Source organism: Marmota monax, unplaced genomic scaffold, assembly GCF_021218885.2.
Source record: "Marmota monax isolate L192 unplaced genomic scaffold, Marmota_monax_Labrador192_F-V1.1 WCK01_AAM20220418_F8-fsc00014, whole genome shotgun sequence".
Taxonomy (NCBI): domain Eukaryota; kingdom Metazoa; phylum Chordata; class Mammalia; order Rodentia; family Sciuridae; genus Marmota; species Marmota monax.
The window spans coordinates 13,546,728-13,570,476 of NW_026695222.1; the positions used below are offsets into that span (position 1 = coordinate 13,546,728).

Below are 23,749 nucleotides of genomic sequence, written 5' to 3' on the forward strand. Positions count from 1 at the left end.
GGGCAGTGTAGGTGACTGTGGTAGACATGCATATTTTTTGGACAACCAGTTTCTCACCCTAACAGTTGCCCATGTTTACTGTGAGAAACCATTCCTCCTTGGTTTAAGTCTCAAAGTCACTGATAGGGTCTGCTTTAATTGATGGGGGGGAACACCACGGAAGCCAATGGAATAGGATGCTTACTGGGGCGTCTGTGAACAAAAGGACTTCTTCCTGAAGATCCTCTGCTGGTCAGTCCTGTGAGTGACAAGTCAAGAATCGTGGCAGAATTCTGTTCTCACACAAAGGAAGAACATACTTTGTAGACCCTGAGGATGAAGTCACAGCACTAGAGTCAGGGCGGACACACAGCAATGCTGAGGCCAGGCATGTTCCAACCTCTGAGTCAGGCCTGACCCAAAGACTGTGCTGCTGCTGGCGTTTTCAGTTACCTGAGATGTTGCTATTTGAAGTCAATTTGTGTTTTCTGATCCTTGCACCCAAGATTAACTGATAGAATGATGCCACTTACCTCAAAGATACCCAATTAAGAGCTTCCATTTCAAACTCCGTCTTTAATGCGAATGGCTACTGCTATCTGCCCTACACTCACCATCCTCACCCTGGATGCCAAAGATGTCTGGAGATTCCAGTTTTTCCCAATTCCAGGCTTTCTCCAACCCTTTCCCAATTAGGTTCACAACTGCCAAACACATCATTCAGAAGTTTTTAATAAACAACTTCATTATAAAAACTTTTTTTGAAAATGTAATTCTGTAAAACATTGAAAAAAATCTACTTTAACAAAGATATGCCCTGTGCATTTTCTAATGGCACTTATATTTTACAATTAAAAACCTTGTTTTATATAAAGCCAAAAATACTCCAAGAGGTTATTCACTGTGTTTACAAAGTGCTAGAAGGTTTTTGTCTTGTATTTTTCTCTCTTTAAATAATCTGGCATTAAGAAAGGGTGGCTCCAAAGCCTCGACCACAGGGAAGGAGGGGAGAGCGTGAGAAGAGATGTTCAGGAGTTCTAGTGCCGGATATGCAGAGGTGGAGAGGTGTGGGGCGAGAATCAGCGCAGGAAGTCAGCCGACACCAGAAGCCACTGGACTGGAACACTTCCACACCCTCCATGGAGGCACTAGATTATGACAGTGAACACCCCTTTCCCTCGCTAGACCCTACTCTCTGGTGGTGAAGGTCACAGCCAATTCCTTCCACAGCAGGATCAGAGCTCCAGGAGAGGCCAGGGTGGGGTTCCAGAGGAATCTGGACTTTTCTGGCCAACACCTGCCTAAGGCAAAGTTTCTTATTACATAAATATCCTTGTTAAAAAGCAAAATATTGATCCTGTACAATATAACCTGTTAAAAAAAATCGTGCTTAAAAACAGCTCCTAGATAAGAGGGGAGGTGGAGAGGGGTGGTGGAGAAAACAGCTACCAAAGGGGAGGAGGGAATTTAAAGGGGCTACTAGGGAAAGTTTAGGGTACTGGGAGAATTTCAACTTAAGACAATATCTACGAGCAAAAAAGTAATCACACCTGCTTCCCGGATTTCCATTAACAAAATGCCACTTATAAAAGGTCTGGGTGGTAGGGCGCACAGGGGGTGTTGGGGGCCGACACTCACTGGTGCACCTTTCCCTGCCTCCCAGCTCACTAAGATGGTACAGGGACCCTTTGGGCTGACACCTGGGTGTGCCAGCTCTGGCCACCTACTGGGCAGGGTGGGAGTTGCCTGACCTCCTGTACAGGTCAGCTCACTGCTGACAGGCTGGAAGAGGTGGCAGAGAAAGAGAACATCACTCCTTTTTTCTGGTCCCTGACTGGTGTGTGCCACATGCCATGGCTTCTGACCTGGGCACATGCCCTTCAGGATCTCATGGCCTCAGTAGGGGTACTGAAGTGAGCACAGATTAAAAATCCTTTGAACAGTGAGGCCAAAAGGGCTTTTCTGGGCAGTGGATGGGAAGAAGCTAAGAAACAGCAGGGATATGGTCCAAAGATGTAGGCAGATAACGTTCCTCTGCCCTAGCAAAGTTCACAGTGACAGGAAAATTCCTTGTGGTGGTAAGGGTACTGAGGAGAGATAGGAAGAGAGATGGGAATAGGCGAGGGCAAAGGAAAAAAAAAAGGTGGTGGCCAGGCCCTAGTTATAAGATTTTAAATAGTTGCGCTGCCTGTCCTATGAGCTTCTCGGTATCACAAATGGAGGGGAGAGTCAGGAAAGGGCAAACGGGGCAAGACTCCCTAACAGTCCAGGACTTCATCTTGTACGGTCGGGGAACCCTGCAGAATCTGAGGGTGCAGGGAAGGTGGCAGGCAAGGCAAAGAGGGCTGCTGGGTCTGGGGAAGACCAGACACAAGGAGAATGGCAGCAATGAGTCCCTGGACTCTCACAGATCATTTCCTGTAACACCAGTCCAAATAACACGCACTGCATGCAGGAGGTGGCTGCGTACCAGGGTAGATGGTTTTAAAAATATATTTTAATTAGTCCTGGGACTCACGGAAACAAATTTTTAGAAGCAAATCATCTAGTCTGATGCTAAACTTGTTGATCATATATATATTTGTTTTTTAAAAGGTATCCCAAGCTACCCTGCCTAAATCAAAACACGCTTATTATTCACTCCACATTGCTTTCAGTCAAGGGTCAGGGAGCTAAAATTTTAAGGCTTTCACCTAAAACAAGGAGTACTGGCCTGGGCTGAAGCAGAAGCCTGGGTACTGGACCTGGACAGTTCCTGATGACTCAATTCCTGAAGTGAATCTAGACAGAAGGGGGACAGGAGGCCGAGTAGGAGGGTGAGGCAGTTCCTAGGTAGTTTGTCCTGAAACCCTAGTGGAGAAGCCAGCATGAGGCACCCATTGACAGAAGTGCCCAGAAACAGCTGGCTGCATCTATAGGAGTTAACAGTAGAGAGGTAGAAGTGTGTTTCTGAGTCAGAAAGGAAGGTCTAAGGAGGACCCCACAATGGTGGCCCCTGAGCTGCCTCCCTTCCACGCATGGGGAGAGCCCATGTAGAACTGAGATGAAGCAGGGTTTGGGGTCTGGTGGGGTTCTGGGAACGGGTTGTGCTGTCTGTTGCAGGGAGCCCCACAAATCAGAAGAACTAAATCACTTCTCTCAAGAAGCCTTGTTGGATACTAGGGGCAAAACTGAGGGGTACTGAACCATGGGAAGTTCTTGATGGAGAGCAGAGAAGCTTATGCACAGTGGCCATGAGTCCATGGGGACTGCGAAGTGGAAGAGACAGAAGGGAAACTGTGGATAAGAAAAATTTTGGTATGAGAGGCAACAATGATTACATAGGACTCAACTATCTGCCCAGTCCTAACATTCTGAAAACTCTTCTTCCAACAATTCCACAACTTCCTGGAAAAGGGACAGGCAGGAGGGAAACAAATAAAGGGCTCATTCCTTTTCCTTTGCAATTCACACCAACCTGGAACCCAGAGTCCCTCCTTCCAAGACAAAAAAAAAAAAAATTCAAAAAAACAAAACAACAGCTCATGATGTTGCAGGTGGCGGTTAGGGGATGGGGAGGTGATGGATGTGGGCATGCCTTTCATTTCTTCCCCTCTCCAGTTCAAAAGGAGGATGAGGGGGTCATGATATATTTGGAGAAAAACAGAATTGTAGACCTGTGAGAAAGCTGCTCCAATCTTCTTGCCTGTCTCCTGTGGACACTGCCGAGGAAGGCAGGAACAGACGCAGTCATGGAAGATGGCAGAGACTGAAGCAGTCCAAAGTCAGTTTATTTCCCCACGGGGGAAAAATGTGACCTCAAGTGAAGAGAAGTCAGCAAGACCCGACTCCGCCTTGTAAACAGGGCTCCAGTTAACACCAGGTACCAAGTGGTTCAGGCTGGTGCCAACTGAAATGGACTGGTGGGAATGGATTTATGGTGTGTAAACAGTGTTCACTGCAATCATTCTAAGGCTAACAGCGTGGTAAGGGAGGTGAAATGGTGTGTCTGAGGCAAGTGTGTAAACGGTACCGTTGCTGGACAACACTGACTGAAAACAGAGCTGGTGGTACAGTGGGGATGGGGGTGATGGGAAAAACAGAGGCCTTCTGCCCGCTGGCTGGAAGCAGGTGATGGAGCCAAGTGACCTTCCACAGCAGGGCCTGACCAACTAACTGCTGTGGGGTTTGCAGGCTGGGACCAGAAACAGGCCTCTTGAGCTATTTCTCTTGAGGTCATCCAAGGTGAAGCCCTCTGTGTCTCCAAGAAGCCTTCCTCTTCAAAGAGGAGGTGGTTCTGATGCTTTGGAGAGGGAGAGGGCTAAGTGTGGCTCCCAATTCAGATTAAAAAAATAAAAATAAAGTAAAAATACCTGAAAGTCCTATGGTAGGAGATCTTTTCACGGTGCTGGGGCTCAAAGCTCCTCCTGGAAATGATCCTGGAACCTGAACCCCCAAACCAAGTGCTCCATACAGACACTGGAATTTTTGCTTTTTTGAACCCAGCTCTGAAAGCTCAGCTGCCTTTGCAGACGAGGTGGGTACTGAGGCTCCCTGACAGAGCCAGAGACTGAGCCAAGGGCCTCCTTGGGGGCTATTGGAATGCTTGGTGGAATCGAGGCAGGGTGGTGGTACTCAGGCCAGAGGTGAAGACAGGAGGCAAGGAGTGCAGAGGCCCAAAGTTCAGTGGTCCCCCAGTTCCTGGGGAATCTTGAGGCTGAGCTTGCAAAGTGGTGAGCAGGGGCTGTGCCTCAGCCTGGGAGTAGCCCATGACTAGGCCTCCTGCGGTCCCAGGCGGGTTACATGGGGGCAGGTTGAGTGGAAGAAAGCCCAGTAGGTGAGAGAAGTCCACATTAGCAGCGCAGAGGGCCTCAGAGAGGTTGGCGGGGCTCTTGGTGAGCAGTGCTTCATCTAGGAGGGCCGCAGCTGCCGCCGGCTGAGGTGAGGCGGGCTGGGGTTCGGCGGATGAGAGAGAGAGGCTTCCAGGAAGCTCCGCCAGAAAACTATCCACCTCCACTTTGGGCAATTTGTCGGGCAAGTATGAGGTAGATCCAAGCTGGTATTTTGGAGGGAGCTGAGCAGGGGAAGAGATAGGTGAGGATTCCAGAGGGTAGCTCATACCCATGGGCAGCGTGTTGTGCACCAGGGAGTGTGGTACGCCTGCGCTGGGCATGGTAGGGATGTGGGCACCATACATGCCCATGGGCAACATGCCAGGGAAGGCCTTGGCCCCCATTACGTCCCGAGAGGCCATGCACAGCACAGGGCTCAGTTCTTCCTTCACACTGACTGTGGAGCTGCAGCTGAGTAGGCCTAACATGTCCACTGGCTCTGTCTTGATCTTGAGCAGCTCCTGTGAGTGGCTCTTCTTAACATGACGGGTCAGGTGATCCTTACGGCCAAACCTCTGGGCACAGTACTGGCACAGGAAGTCCTTACGGCCTGTGTGCACCACTAGGTGCCGCCGGACATCCTTACGAGTATAAAACCGCCGGTCACAGTGGTCACAGGGGTGCTTCTTCTCCTTGGCACCACCTGCTACCCGACGTGAGTGGGCCTTCAGGTGCTCTAGCAGTGCCTGGGTACTCTCAAAGGTCTGCAGGCACACCTTGCAGCTGAGGTCACCACTGCTGGCAGCATGCATGGCCAGGTGGCGACGGTAGCCCAGCTTCGTATTATAATTCTTACCACACTCAGAACAGTGAAGGGCCTCTTTATTGGGGTCGTGGGTCTGCAAGTGGTTCCGCAGGTGGTCCTTACGATGAAACATCTTATCACAGTACATGCACTGGTGGGGTTTCTGGGCCGAGTGGGTGGCCATGTGCCTGGGGGTAAGGATGGAGGACAGGGGAGAAAGCAGAAAGAGGGGGATCACAAGGGCTGACTGAACAACCAATGTGTCTACTAACAGGAAACTACATATAAAAACTATGATAAAGCCATGCAGTGGAATACCATGCCAACTATAATCTATACATGTCCCTGCAAAATGACTGTTATTCTTCACAGCATCGGTTGTAGTAGCAAACAAAACCAGAAAGAATCTGAACATCCAATCTATCACAGGGAACAGGTTACATAAAATATGCTAAATCTATAAAATGAAAAAATGAGGTACAAAAGTGCAGAGAATGGTATTCTGTGTTTGAAAAAAGGTGAAAATATATGTACATTTACTTGCATTGCTGAAAATATTTCTGAAAGGATATATAAGAAACTTGAGGAGCTGAGGATATAGCTCACTCGGCAGAGTGCTTGCCTCACATGCACAAGGCTTTGATTTCAATCTCCAGCAACACACACATATTCACACATAAAAAATATAAAAAAAATTTTTAAAAAGAAAGAAAAAAAAAACACTTGACATCGTTGGTAGACTGTGGGCAAAGAATTGGACAACTCAGAGACGGGTATGACCGAGAATTTGTATTCTCATTCTCACTTCAAAAAAACTGTGCACCGGGGATGTAGCTCAGCGGTAGAGCATGCAATCCCCAGCAGTGCAAAAAAAAAAAAAAAGTACTTAAAAAAAATTTGTTTAAAAGGACACAATAAAGGGAAAATGAAAAATACCTAACTTCCTGATCTGGAACAAGTTCCCAAGATATATGGAGCTAATTTAAAAAAGGAAGTTCAATACAGAACATGTAATATGATTCTTTTTGAAAATAAAAAAGGAAGGAATACATATTTGACTGTTTCAGGAAACACACACACAGAAACAAATCCCACTGGCTGCCTTTGAGAGAGGAACACTGGCTTTAAGTGTGTATACAACTCATCTTTCATTGCATACCCATTTATAGCATTTGAACTGCTTACCAGTAAATCAGTAACGCAGAAGAAATATTTTAGTGGTAAGGCACCTCAGTGTGCCCTTAGTTTACCTGCTCCCATCTGGTTGGAAAGCAGCTCAAAATACAGGAATTGTAATCCACAGCTCCATGTACGTTCAGAATCAACTGAGCAAGACAGGGAGGTGCTGAGTGATCCAATCTATTTTCTTCATTTTGCAGATGGGGAAATTAATCCCCAAAGATATTTAGTAACTCACATAAAATCACAAGAGAATTATGTCAGGGATCCTGCCTCCTGGACCAGTACTTCTGCAGCCTCCCAGGCACCCAGACCACCTCTAAGAAAGATTAAGAGGATGGCCCTAACTGGAATCCCCCTAAGATATAGAAATACACAGAGAATCAAAACATGCCTGAGAACCAAAGAATGCCCTGAGGACAATCCTGGCTTCCACACTACCCTGTTGCCTATTTTAGTTCCTTCCTATCAACTGTTTTCCAGATGAGGAACTGAGGCTTTTTATGGTCCTTTGTTGATATATTCACTTGTTTACCATCTACCTCCAATTTAAAGAAAGTAAACTCATGAAGGGCCTGTATCCCCATCTATCTTACTCACTATTCTGTCCCTAAGCAATGAATACTATAAATAGCAGGGGATCAAAATAATAGTGAATGAATGGTTAGACAACTGTGCATCAGGCTGAGCCATCTCATCTGATGTGCAAATTCATGGTTCCTCTGATAGAAAGGCAAGGGCAAAGTGAAAATCATTTTCACCGCGCCCCTCCCCATCATGGCTGCTCTGCCATATAGGCCCTAACAAAGGCTTTCACATTCCATTTCACTTTAAGTAGGGTTTCTTGGGCTTATAAGTTTCAGGAAAAGCAGCTGACCCAGAGGGCACCAGGGACTCTACAGAAACAGAGAAGTAGTCATCTGAGTCAAGCTGATTCAGTAAAAGCAGCACTAACTAACTAACTAACTGAGAAGCTATATGATCTTAGATAAGTTACATCCTTGTTCTGAACCTCCACTTTAAAATTTAGGGCTGGGGTTTTGGCTTAGTAGTAGAGTGCTTGCCTAGCATGCGAGAGGCATTGGGTTCCATCCCTGGCACCACATAAAAATAAACAAATAAAATAAAGGTACTGTGTCCACCTACAACTAAAAAAATATTTTTTAAAAAAATTTATAGAGTGAACCAGAAAATCTTTTCTTCTAAAGTACTAAGACTGATTTCTAATTTCTGGCTAAGATTCTGATAATTTACCTGACAGGAGTGGAGAAAGTAGTATTAAAAACAATATTCAGTCTAGTTTGTTCCCCACTGATACTGTACATACCAGAATCTAGTTTCTTCTTCAAAAAAACTATTAGTTTTTAATGAGTGACTTCAAACTGTTAAGAGTTCAGAGTACACTTTTGGACAAATTAACTTCCACTCTTCTATCGCAGATAAAGCCCCACGCTTGGTGGCATCTCTCTAGCTCTGACTTCTGCGAACCTCTGGCAGGAAGAGGTATGGGAATGTGACTTACCTATACAGCTTGTATTTGGAAGCAAAAGCCTTGCCACAGTGCAGCTGTGGACAGCTATATGGTCTCTGCTCTGGATGGGGGAGGCTGTGAGGCCTCAGCTTCTCCCCATTTGAGAAGGGTGTCCCCGAGATTTCACATTGGCACTTCACTTGACTCTCTGCCTCCCGGCCCCGAGGCCTGGGAACTAGTTTCCAGCCCACTTCCTCCTCCTGCTTTGCATCTTGAATCCAGGGAGGGACGCTGGTGAAAAATGTGGTCATGGCAAGGCTAATGGCTTAGGGCCATGTTATTCAGAAAGCCTCCCCATCAGCTCCACACAGGCTCTCCGCTCTGTCACAGCCTTCAACACTGCAGCCTTCAGAAAACAATCTCTTCACCTGAAATATAAGAACACCTGGTGTTAGGAAGCCCAATACCATGAGAATATGGGCTCTGGAGGAAGACAGATCCCATTCCAATCCCAGCCCTTCCACTTAGAAGCTGTGTGATTTTCAATTACTTACCTTCCTGAGCTGTTTCCTCAATTATAAAATGGGCATAACCATCACCAAAATTTTCAGTGTTTTGAGGAATAATGAGATCATTAAATATAAAACACTCAGCAGAAGTTGAGGCACCATTAAGTGCTTAGTGGTAAATATTATAACTGGTACTACTTAAGCTAATAAGAAACAGGAAGATAGAAGTAACTAAAAGCTCTAAAACTCTAAGCTTTCTCTTCTGACTTCACTTTTACATCCTTTCTACTGAACCCAGAGACAGCAATTCTTCCTCCTCCTCCTGTTTACCCTCCCCCCTTATCACTACTTTCTGCAATTCCCTTCACAGAGGTGCTAAGGAGCAATAAAATGTCCAAAAGGCAACAGAGAAGGAAGAAGCTTTTACTTAGGAAATTTACACCCCAAGAGCCAGCCCTGTGCCAGATGTGCTTCTTATGGCACACTGACACCAGGAAGTTCTGTTTGAGGAGGCAATAGCAGAACCAATACCAGTCCCATCCTGACCTCTACCACCTCTCTGGTTCTCTTGGCCTCCAGGTCCAGTTCATACCTCTGTGGCAAAGCCTGTCCAACATCCCAAGGTGCTGGGTAGCCCCTATTACAGACTCTCAGGGCATATATGCACTTCTCCATTAGCAACAAGTAACACACTTGCATTAGAATTTAGATTTCTCCACCCAACTCTGATTCTGAGGGCTCCTATCATCTCTCTTAATGGGTCTAGGTATCGCCATACATCTAATATCTGGAAAAGGAATGTCAACTTGAAATCTGACCCATTCTATTGTTGGCAGAAGTGGTACCAGGAAGGGAGGAGGGCAGGAACAGTGGTGAAACATCTCCTTTCCTGACACCACCTCAGAAGAAAGGGATGGGAGTTTCCATACTGACACTCAAAAGGCGGACAACAGACCTACATTCACACTCATTAGAGCACACCACATATTACCAACTACAACGCACCCTGTTACAACAGGGAGATTCCCTTTGAAGAGATCATGTCAAATGTGGTCATATGGCTTTTCCATGTGAAGAGAGCAAAGGGGGTATCTGGGGACTGTCCACAAGAATCTAGGGAGGGCTCCAACTGTACAAACTAGCTGTGGGCTACAGAATGCTTGCTCAGCTCATTAGCACCTGCTGCTTACAGTGACCATTCATCCAACAGACTGGCCATGAACGAGATGATAGTATCAGCGGGTTCATGCCCCAGAGAGCTTTGCTCATCATTAACATGAGCTACATCCTGTTCAGGAACCATTCCCTCTTGTTGAAAAAATGTTGCAATGTAATGCGATAAACATTTCCCCATCATGAGTGGAGATGTGCCTAGACAGAGCTGCACACAGGTGGCCATGTTTTATGTGAATCATGTGCTGGGAGGGGGTAGGCAGCACTAAAAACTAGACCCACTTGAGCCTTCAAGTCATTATGGCATACTTGTGCTTCACTAAAAACCTCAAAGGCCTCTGTTCTCTGCCTTTCATTGTCTAAGTCCCCTCCTCCTTCGCAAGGGTGGAATTACCTGTTTATAATACCAGTGCTTACTATGCACCTTGGAACCGGGAAGACGGTGAGCTTGAGTGTGCATGTCTTGTTTGGAGGGAATTTCCCCTACCTTCAAAGTCAAATTCTGTTCTCCCTTCATATCTGAAATCATGCACTTCAGCCTCTGAAAAGTTGGGAATGGCAGCCAGAGGAAAGCAAGCACACTACTCTGGCTGATATGAGAGGGGAGCCAAACCCTGGAAATTCCGTAGGAACTCAGAAAGAGAATGGTACAGCCCCACCTCCCACACGTCCACCTCATCTATTCTCTCAAACATGCACAAACAAGACATAGTAGTTTAGCATGCAGCTACTGAAAGAGTGAGTAATGGGCTTCTAGGAAAGAGGCTGGTAATGGCTCAGAAGAGCTCATGAGGTTGTACTGATAGAACCAAGGAAGAAGGCGGGAACCATGTGCTTGCCTTGATCTGCACTTAATGAGGTTAAAAGAAAAGAGTCACCACCCAGATCCTAGTCCCCTATAGGCCTTTTTAAAGGCACAGTAAACTGGGAATGGTGGTGCAGTCCTGTAATCCCGGTGACCCAGGAGGCTTGAGGCAGGAAGAAGACCCCAAGTTTGAGGTCATCCTTGGCAACTGAGAGAGAACCTAGGCAACTTTGTGAGACCTTGTCTCAAAATGAAAAATAAAAAAAGGGCTGCGAATGTAGCTCAGTGGTTAAGCACCCCTGGGTTTAATTCCCAATGCGCGTGCGTGCGCACACACACAAAATGGCACAGTAAAGACCTTATCTGTCACCAACAAGCTGTTGTATTACCTAGGAACCCTTTGGGAATCTAGTTCTCTGTCCTTTGTTTGAAAACTCCTGTGATCCAGAAGATTCCTGGATTTGTTTCACATAATCAGGCCTGTTCCTTCAGACTTCTCCTTCCTCCACGAAACTGTAAAAGAATTCTGCTTCTCTTTCAAAGCTGCTCTTCTGGTCTCACGCTCTAACTGTAACAACTACAGAAAGCTGACAGAACCTGTTCCCATAAAACAAACACAATCCCTCCCAGACTGGTGTAACTCAGTATATTTTCAGCCTAGGATCCTTTCTGGCATCTGATCTGAAGGTGGAGGTAGTATGGAAAGAACCTTGGACTTGCTATCAGAAGAACTGCCACTTAACTGGTTGTGAAGTCATAGGCAAGTTACTTTACTTCTCTGAAACGCTTTCCTTAATTTCTAAAATAGAGATTATTCTCCTTATAAAATTCTCCTAGAGGATTAAGTGAAATAATTCTCTTAGAAGTGACATGAAACATGCTGAATACATGCAATGTCCTCTCTGAGGTCCAAGTTGCATCTGCCTCTTTTCTGCACCGCACCTGACTAGTACTTCTTTTTTTCCCTTCAGTATTTTCTCAAGCCTAAGAGTGAGTTTCCTTCCCTTCCTGACATGTCCCCAGAATGCAGCCTTCCGCTTTTCCCTCACAACTAACCCTCAGCACATCCATTCTAACCAGTTCCTTCACCTTCCTCTAGCACATCTCCTGGGCCAGACTTTTCTCTTGCCTGAATAGCCACTTTATTATGCTTTTATTGTACCCTCTTCTATTATTAAGTCTCCATACCCCAAATAGGAATGTTTGCTCAAAACTGTGATTGGCCTCTGAAAGCTGAAACGGAGACATACTGCTCCTGTCTGTCCTCTGCTGTATGCCATGATGCCTGCTGCCCTCTGATGAAACTATAGTTTTTATGGTGTTACATCACCTCTATAGAAACTGCGTTCTTTCTCCATTATTAGCCAGTTTCCTCATCTGTAAGCTAAAATACTTACTTCACAGGCTTGTTGTAAGGATTATTTTAGGCAGGTATGCAAAGAGCTCAGCATTGGGTTTGGTCTGCTATAAGTGCCCAACGAAAGAGAGCTATTACCTCTGTCTTTGTATTAAATTACATGTTCCCACTTTCTATTACCACACTCCAATTCTCCCAACTGCCCCCCAAAATCCTGTTGAACTAGTTCCCTGTCCCTGCAAGGAAAGGGTTAATCTCTGAGAGTTCTTAACTAAAGAGACCCACAGAGGATTAACAGCTCCACTTCAGTGACTACCCTAAAATAGCTTTTATCCCTCCTGCCCAAGAGCTACTTGGGGATCTGAAGAACTCAATTCAACACCTGCCGAGGAGGAACACACCCAGGAACGTTCCTTGGGGTGGACTGAATCTTCCCTTAAAGCAAAAGTCAAAATAGCAACTAGGAAACTATATATAGAATAGGTCCTGACTTGGGATACCCAAAAAGCATACTGGTTGGCTGGAAAACAGTGAGAAGCAAAGGGAAATGGGAATAGCTGTCGTGCTCACTCAAACTCACACATACAACACTTCAGAGTGGTGGGAGAATTAAATTACAGGGAGGCTGGAGAGTCTCAATGACTTGCATCATTCCAAGAAACATCAAACAGGATTAACAGGGGGTTGGATTTACTCTTGTGCTGCTAGTTCTTCTGTCAGTTTAGATGGGCCCTCTTTGGACTTCCTCAGATTCCTGCAGCCTCCCACTCCTGGGGAGGCCTTGAGCAAATGGCTGCAACTCACTAAAGCCTCGTTTTCACCGTGAGGAAACTCCATGAGACACCCCACCCCCCCAATCTTGTGGCCTCACCTTGGACACTAGGGGAGGATTAGAAACCCAAGGCCAAACTATCACAGTCCCAAGCTCACAGGTGGAAAAACACACAAGGCAGGAGACAGGCTACACTTACAGGTGAAAAGCACCAACTCCCCCACACTGTTGGCCCTTATCTTCCACCTTACAGGAGGCCACCAAACTGGGCCATAGCATGGGGCTGGTTTTGCAGGAAAAAGCCTGCCCACCCAGACTAGTTTGTAGACCACCCCATGTAAGGTGGGAAATGTTAAATTCCCCAAGACTGGGAGATGGGAGTGGACACATGGGGAGGAAACAGAAATTCAGGATCTCAGGGATGGGAAGGAAGGTCAAACATGGTAAAGAATCATGAGAGCGAGTTATGTGCGTTTCCAAGGGACCCCCAAAAGAGAGAGAGATGGGGATTCTAAGGGTTGGAGGAGGGCTCTGGGAGTTGAAGACGTTCTCAATTCTCTGAATTTCAAGAGAATCTCAAAATGGGTAACCCCGATGGAAAATGTCTAAAGTTCGTGAAAACAGTCACTAGGAAGGGAACTACAAGTAGGGCTTATTTGGGTTCTCCAGACCCAGGTATTTGATGGAAGCCTCAAAGGGGGTTATGTAAACCTCGCAAATGAAACAGGATAAAAAGCGGACTGTTTGGAGCAGGAAAGAGGGGGTTATGTGGGTCGGGGTAGGCGTGTCTAAGGGAGGGAGCAGGTGCAGCTTATCTGCGTCCCCCAGACCGGGGTCCTTGGTAAGGTCGGCAGCGCGTTATCTGGGTCTCCAGGGAGCCTGGGGGTCGGGACAGGAGGACCCTCAGGGCTGAGCCTCTAGATCTAAGAAGGAAGGGGGCCGGCGGGGTTTCTGCGGGTCCCCCAGGCATAGGTATGAGGTCCGGGGAAAGTTTTCGGCATCCTGGGGCCTATCTCGGGCCGGGCTGGAGCAGAAGGGGCCCCCAGTCGGGGGTGTGGACGACCGCGCTAAGGGGCCCAAAATGAGGGGCGCCGCCGCCCCTGGTGCCGGCGTGCGGGCGCAGCGAGACGACCTCCCACCCCGCTCCCCGCCGTCCCCTGGAGCCCTCGCCGCACTCACCGCGCTCGGAGCCCCGCGCTGCGGGCCGGGCCGCGCTCGGGCTCCGCCAGGCCCGCTCAGGCCCCGGTAGTGGCGGCGGTCCGGCCATTGTGCGGTGCATTGTGGGAGCCGCGCGAGCGGGCGCTCGGGCCGTGGAGGGGCGGTGCCGCGGGCTCTCTATGGTACCGCCCGCCGGCGGGCTAGAGCGGCCGGGGCGGCGCGCGGGCGGCGCGCGGGGACCGCCGGGAGCGGGGCGGACGCTCGCGCCCCTCCTTTCCTCCCCTCCTCTTCTCCCTGGCGCGCGCAGGCTCTGGAGCCGACATGGGCGCCGCCGCGCGGGCGCTGCGGCCTCTGGCACTGCGTGCGTCTGTGCTGCTACTGCTTCTGCCTCTCCCCGGGCTGCCCACGGGCTCCTGGGACCCGGCCGGTTACCTGCTCTACTGCCCCTGCATGGGTAAGGCCTCCCGAGCTCTCTGCTCAAATGGAGAAACTGAGACCGGGAGAGCAGCCACTCCTCTGAGGCGCTCAGATTCCTTGACAGGTCCAGGAGAGATCCCCAGAGCGTTGCAGGGTCTGCGCTTCTCCCCTCTGCCCTATTTGCGAGGGCACAGAGGGCCACGGTATCCACCTTTCCATTTGATGGATGAGAAAACTGAGGCTGGGAGAGGTTATGTGATTTACTCGAGGTCTAAGCCAGCCTGGAGTTCAGTAAACGGAGTTAGTGGGGCAGGATTTGATGTCACTGATCCATGCTAGCTCCAAGCGATTTCTTTCATTCATTCAACAAATATTTATGGGATACCTTTTCTGTGCCAGGCTGTGTTCTCTATTCTGAGAGTACGGATGTGATGAAACAAATAAACCCCAGCCTCTTTTAGAGCTGTATTTTAAATGGGGAAAATAGACAGTAGAAGATAAACGTGAAAAATAAGTAAGTACATGATTTTTCTCAAAGATAATGAAAACTACAGTAAAATAAAAGAGATCAGGGTAAGGAAGAATCTAAGGGCCAGCGAAGAATGCAGTTTCAGTGGAATGAAGTATCACTGAAAAAGTAATTCCTTCTTAGAATCCTCCAATGGCCTCCAGGTTCCTGACCATGGCCCTTGGGCCGCTGCATTAATTGATCGACTGCTGTTCACCTCCACAACTCCCTTCTCTCCTAACCCTCCAGCTGCAGCCTTTCTTTTCCTCACACCCAGGTGTGTGAGGAATGCCCTCCGGTTCACTTTTGCCCTACCAACTCCTTCCTATCCTCCAGGTCTCAGCATAAATGTCACCAGAGAGGACTTGACTGATTTCTACCCAAGTAATCTCCTTACTAGTTTCCATCATCAAACCTTTTCCTTTCTTTCTTGAAATTTTAAAAAAGTCATCATTATGTATTTGTTTACATGTGTGGTATCTCCCCATCGGCACTGAGTGCCTTGAGGGGAGAGATCTTATCCATGCTTGCTCCTGTATCCTAGCATGGAGATCATGCTGGGGATAGCAAAAGTAATCAGATACAATCCTTCCACCTGAGGCATTCACAGGCTGAGAAAACGGCCAGTTCGAAAAGCCAGGAAATGAGAAAAGACATTTGAGGAAAAGAATTGAAGAAACTCAAATCCAAGGGCTGGGATTGTGGCTCAGCGGTAGAGAGCTCGCCTAGCATGTGCAAGGCCCTGGGTTCGATCCTCAGCACCACATTAAAAAAAATAAAATACAATAAGATATTGTGTCCATCTACAACTAAAAAATAAATATTAAAAAAAGAAAGAAACTCATATCCAAGTTGGGAGAGTGCAACTGGATGGGGGTTTGTGAATGGATCTTAGGGATAGGGGTAGTGTGAGAATTGTAGATTTATGTTGGGAGAAATAGCAAGGAATCTGGAGTTGCTGAGGCTTAAGGAGCAGAACCTATAGGGCCTTGAATGCCAGACTCAGGAGTCCAACTTGCTCTCCTTGGTATCCTGGGTCTCCCCACCCCTGGGTGCCCAATGTCCTTGATGCCTGAGGCCTCACCTTAGCCACAACATACCATTTCCAGGGCGCTTTGGGAACCAGGCTGATCACTTCTTGGGCTCCCTGGCATTTGCAAAGTTGTTGAACCGCACCTTGGCTGTACCTCCGTGGATTGAGTACCAGCATCACAAACCTCCCTTCACCAATGTGAGTACTTCCCACTGACCTTGGCCCTTGTCCACGCTTCCTCAGTCTTGCTGACTTCTGCTTGACCTCCAAGTCCTCTGGGCTTTACCTCCTACTCCTCTGAGTTTGTCTTACTCTCAGAACTCTTTTTCCCTGGAATAACAATGGCTAACATTTTTCCAGTCCCTGCTGTGTGCTGACTCTATTCTGAGCACTGCATGAGGATTAGCTCATTTCTCCCACCTCTCATCCTCATGAGGAAACTGGGGTTTAGAGAGGTTAGGTAACTTGCCCAAGGTCACACAGCTTATAGGAGTAGTAGACCTAGAATTTAAACCCATGTCTGTCTGACTTCAGAGTTTGAGACCTAAAGTTTCCATTTCTAGTCCTGATTGATTCCACCATCTGTGCATTCCCATTAGTAGGTGATGGGTGCAGGGCACAATAGTGTATGCCTATAATCCCAGTCTGAGATAGGAGAATGGTAAGTTCAAGGCCAACCTCAGCAATTTAGCCAGACCCTGTCTCAAAATAAAAAAATGAAAGAGGCTGGAGATGTGACTCAATGGTTGAGTACCCCTGGGTTCAATCCCTAATACTGGAAAAAAAAAAAAAAAAGATGGATATGATTATCAGTTTTGAAGAAGAAACTAAGGTTGCTGAGTTCAGTGGTGCATGCCTGTAATCCCAGCAGCTTTTCAAGCTGAGGCAGGAGGATTGCAAATTCAAAGCCAGTGTCAGCAACTTAACAAAGCCCTAAGCAACTTAACAAGACCCTGTCTCAAAAAATAAAAAAGGGCTGGGGATATGGCTTAGTGGTTAAATATCCCTGGGTTAAATCCCTAGTACAAAAAAAAAAAAAGAAAGAAACTGAGGCCAAGACCACAACCCCAAGTATTCTGGTTGCAGTGCTGCCTCTTATCCCATCAGGGGACTCCCTCAGCATGGTCTGCTTAGCATCCTCTGATTCCTGGCTTATCTTTGCGTCTTAATGACCCCATGTCTGCCTTTGTTCACACCATATCTCATGGGCCTGACAGTAGGAACTTAATTAGTATTTAATGAATTGACAAAAAACTTTAATAGATGTAAGAAATAACACTAAGTATATACAAAACACTACATTTTATTCATAAAGCCTTTTCTCTGCATAGATTGGTCTTTTGTTTTTTTATACCAGGAATTGAAACCAGGAGCACTAAACCACTGAGCCAGCCCTTTGTATTTTATTTTTTATTTTGAGACAAGATCTCACTAAGTTACTTAGGGTCTTGCTAAGTTGCTGAGGCTGACTTTGAACTTGTGATCCTCTTGCTTCAGCCTCCTGAGTCCCACAGGTTTTATTTTCCATTTTTCATACAGGAATTTGAGTTTCCATTTCCAGTCCTTTTCCACCCCTCTTACAAGTGATGGGGAATCACACCCAGGGCTTTGTGAATGTTAGGCAAGCATCCTACCATGGTGCTATAGCCAAGCCCTGGAGAGATTGAAATTAAAAGCCGGAGTATCTGAGACCAGAGCTTAGCTTATCCACTTAACTAATTGTGTGACCTGGGCAAGGTACCTTTTTGTACCTCAGTTTCCTCATTTTTTTTTTTAAGTACCAGGGATTCAACTCAGGGTGCTTAACCACTGAGCCACATCCCCAGCCCTTTTTATTATTTTTTTTTTAATTTTTTTTTTTTAAATATTTATTTATTTATTTTTCGGTGGACACAACATCTTTGTTTGTATGTGGTGCTGAGGATCGAACCTGGGCCGCACGCATGCCAGGCGAGCGCGCTACCACTTGAGCCACATCCCCAGCCCCTATTTTTTTTTTTTTTTAATTTTGAGACAGGGTCTCACTAAGATGCTTAGGGCCTCACTAAGTTGCTGAGGTTGTTTTTGAACTTACAATCCTCCTTCCTCAGCCTTCCGAGTTGCTGGGATTACAGGCATGCATCACAGCCCAACCAGTTTCCTCTTCTTTAAAATAGCTTGGTAATAACTGTCCCTATATCCCGTGTAAGAACTGAATGGGTTAATGGTGGTACCATGCCTGGGATGTTGTCATCTGCCTCCTTCTTAGAGTCACCTGAGCTCCTCAATGCGAAGAACTTAGGACACAAGAAGTTCTCAGTTCTGGGACCTGTCAGCGTTCTCATTTTTTTTTTTTTTTTTTCTCACTCTTACCTTTAGATGTTGCCCATCCACCTCCCTCTAACTTGCTTGCTCTCTCCTATGGTCTTGGCCAGTTGTGAGTCTCCACTTCCTTTATTTCTGTGGGTTACTCAACCTGCCCCAGTTGGGCTTTCCTTCTCTGCTGTGACTGTTCTCACTGAGGTCACCAGGGACCTCAGAATTGCTAAATCCAGGGTTTATTTCTCAGTCTTCATCTCACCTGACTTCCTGTGAGTCTCTCTCCTCCCTGAACTTTCTTATTCCCTTGGCTTCCAGGACACCACTGATTCCTGCCACAGCCCTGACCTGTCAGCATTTCCCTCTTTGTGTTGTGCTGGGAGCACCTCTCTCTCCATCCACTGTTTAGTTGTTGGTGTGTGTCCTCTTTCTATTTTCGAGCTCTGTGGGCTCAGATGAGTCACCTAGGTTCTGTATGCCCAGGTTTCTTTATAAATATACTGGAGGTGGTAGAATTGATGAATAAATCCTTGTAAAGTGATGAGTATAATACCTGGCACTAAATCAACACTCAATAAGTAGTAGTTACTATTATTATCATTATTTGCTTTGCTATAAATTTCTGTTGACTCTTATGGCTTTCACTGTTTTCCATGTACCTATCCAATTTATGTATGGCTAACACTCTTTGATCACAAGCCTGAATTTCTGACTCCTAGACCCTTGAGTCTACTTGGATGTCCTTCAGATATCTCAGATCACAGCCCGAACTGAACTTGGCATCTTTCCCCACAAACCTGTCACTGTCTGTAATCCCAGCCTTATTTTATGCCACGCCATTCACCTGGATGCCAAGCTAGGAACCTAAAGGTTCCCCTTTGTGCCTCTCCTTACGTACATACATACAACCCCTGTTTCACCTTCCTTTGCATCTTGACCTGTCTGAGCTGCTCCATCTCTCACTTAAATGTGTGGAAGCTGCCCAGTGAGTGCATGCTGAATGATACTTGAACAAAGAAAAAGACCATTGCAGTAACCTCCTAATTCCTCTCTCCTTTGCCACCAGAATGATCTTTCAATATTTTTTGTGCTAAAAAAATCCTTCAGCTTGGGTCTGGGGTTGTGGCTCAGAGGTAGAGCGCTCACCTAGCATGCATGAGGCACTGAGTTCGATCCTCAGCACCACATAAAAATAAAATAAAGGTATTGTGTCTGCCTATAACTAAAAAATGAATATTAAAAAAATCCTTTAGCTATACTATTATTGCTAATAGCTAAGGTGTCTAAAATCTATTCATTGGAACTCCAATTTCCAGTCTTAGAAGGGTGCCATAGTTGAATCAGTTTGGGAAATATTCTTAATTCCTTATCCCCCAAAACTTTCAGATTCACAATGCACATTAGCGTGTTTAAGGCCCTAAAAAGACCTGCTGCAATAAAGAAGCAACTTAAAATAGCATTTCCTTGGCTTCGTTAGCTCTGGAGCTCCTTTATGCAGAACCTTTTATCCATCTGAACTAGTGCAACATGTTTAGGAATCCCTGACCAATAGGATGAAGTTCAAGTTTTATTCCATGGTGTTTAATTTTTTTTTAATCTAAAAAGAATACAAAGATGAATACAACCATCACTCATATATCACTGCTAAAAGTGATAATTAATACTGTTTCCTTTTTGCTTCACTTTTTCTTTTTGTTAATAAAAGAAATGAAGCATTGCAGATAAAGTTGGTGTAGGACAACTTTTCTTGGCCTCTGTTCGAATCCCAGTCCCTCTCCCCACCCCCAGAGGCAGCCACTCCATAGATTCAGTGTATTGGGTGTAATTTCTGTGCTCTTCCCTATTCTTCCACTGTATCATTGAGCATCCTTGTACTCAACTCCAGTGAAAAGTGAAAGAACTTCTCCAGGGCAAATACCTAACAGTAGAAGGAACATTTTAATTGTATTGAATTAAAATGCTGACAGCTTGCATCCCAAAGTGGTTTGTCCAAAATATACAGGTCAGCTGCCAGCCATGTGTGAGAGTGCCTAACTCCCACATCCTTTGTAACAATTAGTGTTAGCATTTAAATGTTTTGCTGGCCTCCTGGGCCAGAAGTGATGTCTCTTCATAACTGTAATTTGCATTTTCCTAATTATTGGTGAGGTTGCACATCAGTTGAGAGTATTGGCTATTTGGGTTTCCTTTGCTGTGAGTTATTCACCTCTATCCTTTGCCCATTATTTGTCATATAGATCAGCTGTCATTTTTTAGCACGAGGGATACTACTATTCACTTTTGAATTTGCAGATTTAATCCCCCATTTTGTCTCTGTCCTGACTTTAGTGTTCTTTTTCTCAGTGCTAAGGATCAAACCCCGGGCTTCATACATGCTCAGCAAGTACTCTACTATTGAGCTATGTCTTGAGCCTATTTTGGTGTCTTTTAACAAAAGTTTTTCATTGTCAAGTAATCTACAGTGTCTGGAATTAGGAGTGTATGGTTTTAGTTAATGTCTCTAAACTGGAACACTGAGGTAGGACCTTTGCCCCTCCTTTTCCCGTAGCTCCATGTGTCCTACCAGAAGTACTTCAAGCTGGAGCCCCTCCAGGCTTACCATCGGGTCATCAGCCTGGAGGACTTCATGGAGAAGCTGGCTCCCACCCACTGGCCCCCCGAGAAGCGGGTGGCATACTGCTTTGAGGTGGCAGCACAGCGAAGCCCTGATAAGAAGACATGCCCCATGAAGGTGGGTCCTGTGAGCCTGGGGGCCCTTTCTTTATCTTTTTTTTCAAGTTATAGATGGACACAATATCTTTATTTATTTATTTGTTTATTTATTTTATGTGGTGCTGAGAATTGAACCCAGTGACTCACACATGCTAGGCAAGTGCTCCACCACTGAGCCCCAGCCCCAGCCCCAGCCCCTTGGGGGCCCTTTCTGCCTGTTCTATGTCCACTGGACTCCTGAGATTGTGTAGTAGCACGTTATGTAGGGGAGGGTCCCAGAAGGGCTTAGAATAGAAGATGGAGATTTAGGTTTATTTTTGGCATTTATCAGCAGTGTCACCTTGTCCAGAATTTGCTTCTTTGAGCCTTAATTTCTTCCTACAAAATAGCGATGCTAGGTCTGGGGTTGTAGCTCACTGGTAGGTAGAACACTTGCTTAGCACATATGAGGCACTGGGTTCAATTCTCAGCACTGCATATAAATAAATAAAATAAAGGTCCATTGACAACAACAACAAAAAAAAAACAGCCAAATGAGGAAACTTAAAAAAAAAAAAAATGGAAATGCTAGTCTCTGTTCCTTCTTTCTCAGAAAATGTCAAGACAACCAAGTATAAGAATGCTTGTGAAGTATAAGGTGCCACATCAATAATAATAACTAATCCTCATTATGTCAGATGCCGTACTAAGAGCTTTGTGCATATTAATTCATTTAATCTCAAACTGCTCCATGAAGAAAGTACTAATGATATCCCCATTACATAGACAGGATGTTGAATATGGCAAAGAGGTTCAAAATTTTGCTCAAAGTCACACAGCAGATGTGGTAGTGCTGGGATTCAGCCCCAGATAGTTTGGCTTCTTTGTCCATCCTCTTAACTTGAAGACTTTTCTGCCTCTCAGAAGGTAGATGAGAAGTGCCATATTTTATTAGTAGAAATTTGCAAATTTCTGGCACTTTGGGAATAAAATAATCCCCAAATCTATCATTCAGTATGGATGCTGCAGTTTGGGGAGAGTGGTTAGCAGAACCATGAAATTTGAGAAAGGAGATCTAGCTTGCAGCTCCCAGCAGTGCCCTCACATGCTGTGTGATATTGGGCATGTGTCTTACTTTCTCTGAGCCTTGGATTCCATGTTGGAAAACAAGGGTGGTCTATTAGCCAGTCTTGAAAGTCTACTGAAGCTCTAGTCCATGGATCCAATCCCAAGGTCTGTTCCTCCCTGGGCCCACCAGTTCTTCAGGGGTGGTGGAACTTGACTTGTGAATGGGAAAGACTATCAAACACTAGAGAATATTTCCTACTGGAAACTGGAATGGAAACCAAGCAACTCTTTTCAGCCCTCAGCCCAGGGAGCCATCCTAAGAGGGTATTTCATCCTGAGTCAGAGCACCCAGGGTTCCCCTACAGTTCCTTAGCCCCAACCCTGGATGGTCTTTCCTTCGTCTCCCAAGTGAGTCTTCCATCACTCTTTTCTTACAGGAAGGAAACCCCTTTGGCCCATTCTGGGATCAGTTTCATGTGAGTTTCAATAAGTCGGAACTTTTTACAGGCATTTCCTTCAGCGCTTCCTACAAAGAACAATGGATTCAGAGGTACTTTGAGGGGACAGCAGTGGTGGGGTCAGGGAGGGACATGGGGCTCATGGGCATCCAGCACTCCTAACCCTCTCCCCTCTACCCCACCCTGATGTGTGAGATGAAAGGTGTAGGCACTCTGTCTGTTGAACTTGTGATTCTGTGTGATCTGTTCCCATTCAAAGCCTGACACGGTGGGACATTGACCTGCCACAAGTTGAGCAAGAGTTTATTGGCTGATAAGGGATGTCATAAAAAGAACATTGTGCAGTCACATGCATCTCGATTTCCTCCTCCGGGCGTGAGAATCACTCCCCTGTGCCTTCCTCTTCACAAGGTGAAAATTGGAAACAGCTCTTAGAGAACAGCTTCAGGTGCAGACTGAGAAGTGATGTCATCCAGATAATTACTGGATGTGCTTTATTAATTGTATGCCAGTAGGCCCTATTAAGAAAAAATAGGTTAGCAGGGCACAGGCAGAGGCTGTGAAATATTTATAGAGCGTTTGTCATGTGTGAGTCAGTACTTAGAGGCCACAGGTAATGTGTAAAAATGAAGGGGCAGCAGTGGTGGGGTCAGGGAGGGACATGGGGCTCATGGGCATCCAGCACTCCCAACCCTCTCCCCTCTACCCCCACCCTGGGGAGCTGTAATCTAGTCCTGGTGATGATAACTCACATAGGGTACGGACTGTGGCATGGCAGGAAAGAGCCTGGTCTTAGCAGTCAGGCTGGTTAGGAGACGAGAGGAACATATGAATTCAGGCATAGTCATAGCACTTGGCATTCAGTAGGCCAGAGGTAGACAGATGTAGAAAACAAGCACAGGCTCAGGAGTAAGACAATCCAAAGCTCTGACACAGCTCAGCCTCCTTCTCAGGAATCTCTGGAAAAGCCACTCCAGCTCTCTGGCTCCAATTTCTTCCTTGGGTTAGTGGAAAGAGTAGTAACAGTATCTTCTCCTACCACAGAAAATGCGTAGCAAAAATGCATAGCATATAATAAGTGGCCAGCCAAAGTTAGCTCTCACGTGCCTTTTTTATATGAGATTTTATAAGATGGCTATTATCAGTCCCCCCACTTTTTAAAATTTTTAGTGTTAGGGATCGAACGCAGGACCTCACGTATGCTAGGCAAACATACTGCTACTGAGCTACAGATCCCCAGCCCTCAATTTCCATTTT

At 46.1% G+C, this 23,749-nt stretch overlaps 2 protein-coding genes across 7 annotated transcripts in view; one reads left to right on the plus strand and one right to left on the minus strand.

The window, feature by feature from the left end:
• Positions 1–2,458: 2,458 nt before the first annotated feature.
• On the minus strand, positions 2,459–14,158 carry Plagl2 (PLAG1 like zinc finger 2). The gene is made up of 3 exons (XM_046433597.2): positions 14,041–14,158; positions 8,297–8,673; positions 2,459–5,783 (listed from the first exon to the last, which is right to left on the minus strand). The coding sequence occupies exons 2-3, from the start codon at positions 8,554–8,556 to the stop codon at positions 4,553–4,555; spliced, it is 1,491 nt and encodes a 496-aa protein (XP_046289553.1). The 5' UTR covers positions 8,557–8,673; positions 14,041–14,158; the 3' UTR covers positions 2,459–4,552.
• A 117-nt stretch (positions 14,159–14,275) lies between these two features.
• Positions 14,276–23,749, plus strand: part of Pofut1 (protein O-fucosyltransferase 1) — a 34,557-nt gene continuing 25,083 nt past the window's right edge. For 4 of the 6 annotated variants that reach the window (XR_009225773.1, XR_009225774.1, XR_006849466.2 and 1 more), the window contains exons 1-4: positions 14,283–14,473; positions 16,054–16,175; positions 20,824–21,006; positions 22,472–22,584. Coding sequence is in view for 3 of the 6 variants with exons in the window: in XM_046433372.2 (XP_046289328.1) it covers positions 14,341–14,473; positions 16,054–16,175; positions 20,824–21,006; positions 22,472–22,584 (551 nt within the window). In the remaining 3 variants the exon portion in view is untranslated. Of the gene's footprint in view, positions 14,474–16,053; positions 16,176–20,823; positions 21,007–22,471; positions 22,585–23,749 lie in introns of all 6 variants that reach the window. The other 2 variants (XM_046433374.2, XM_046433373.2) reach the window with 2 other exon arrangements.

Coding starts and splice junctions, on each gene's coding strand:
- Plagl2 (XM_046433597.2), bottom strand. CDS start 8,556: ATGACCACATTTTTCACCAGCGTCCCTCCCTGGATTCAAGATGCAAAG. Junction 5,784..8,296: donor TCCAAATACAAGCTGTATAG/GTAAGTCACATT, acceptor CCTTACCCCCAG/GCACATGGCCACCCACTCGG.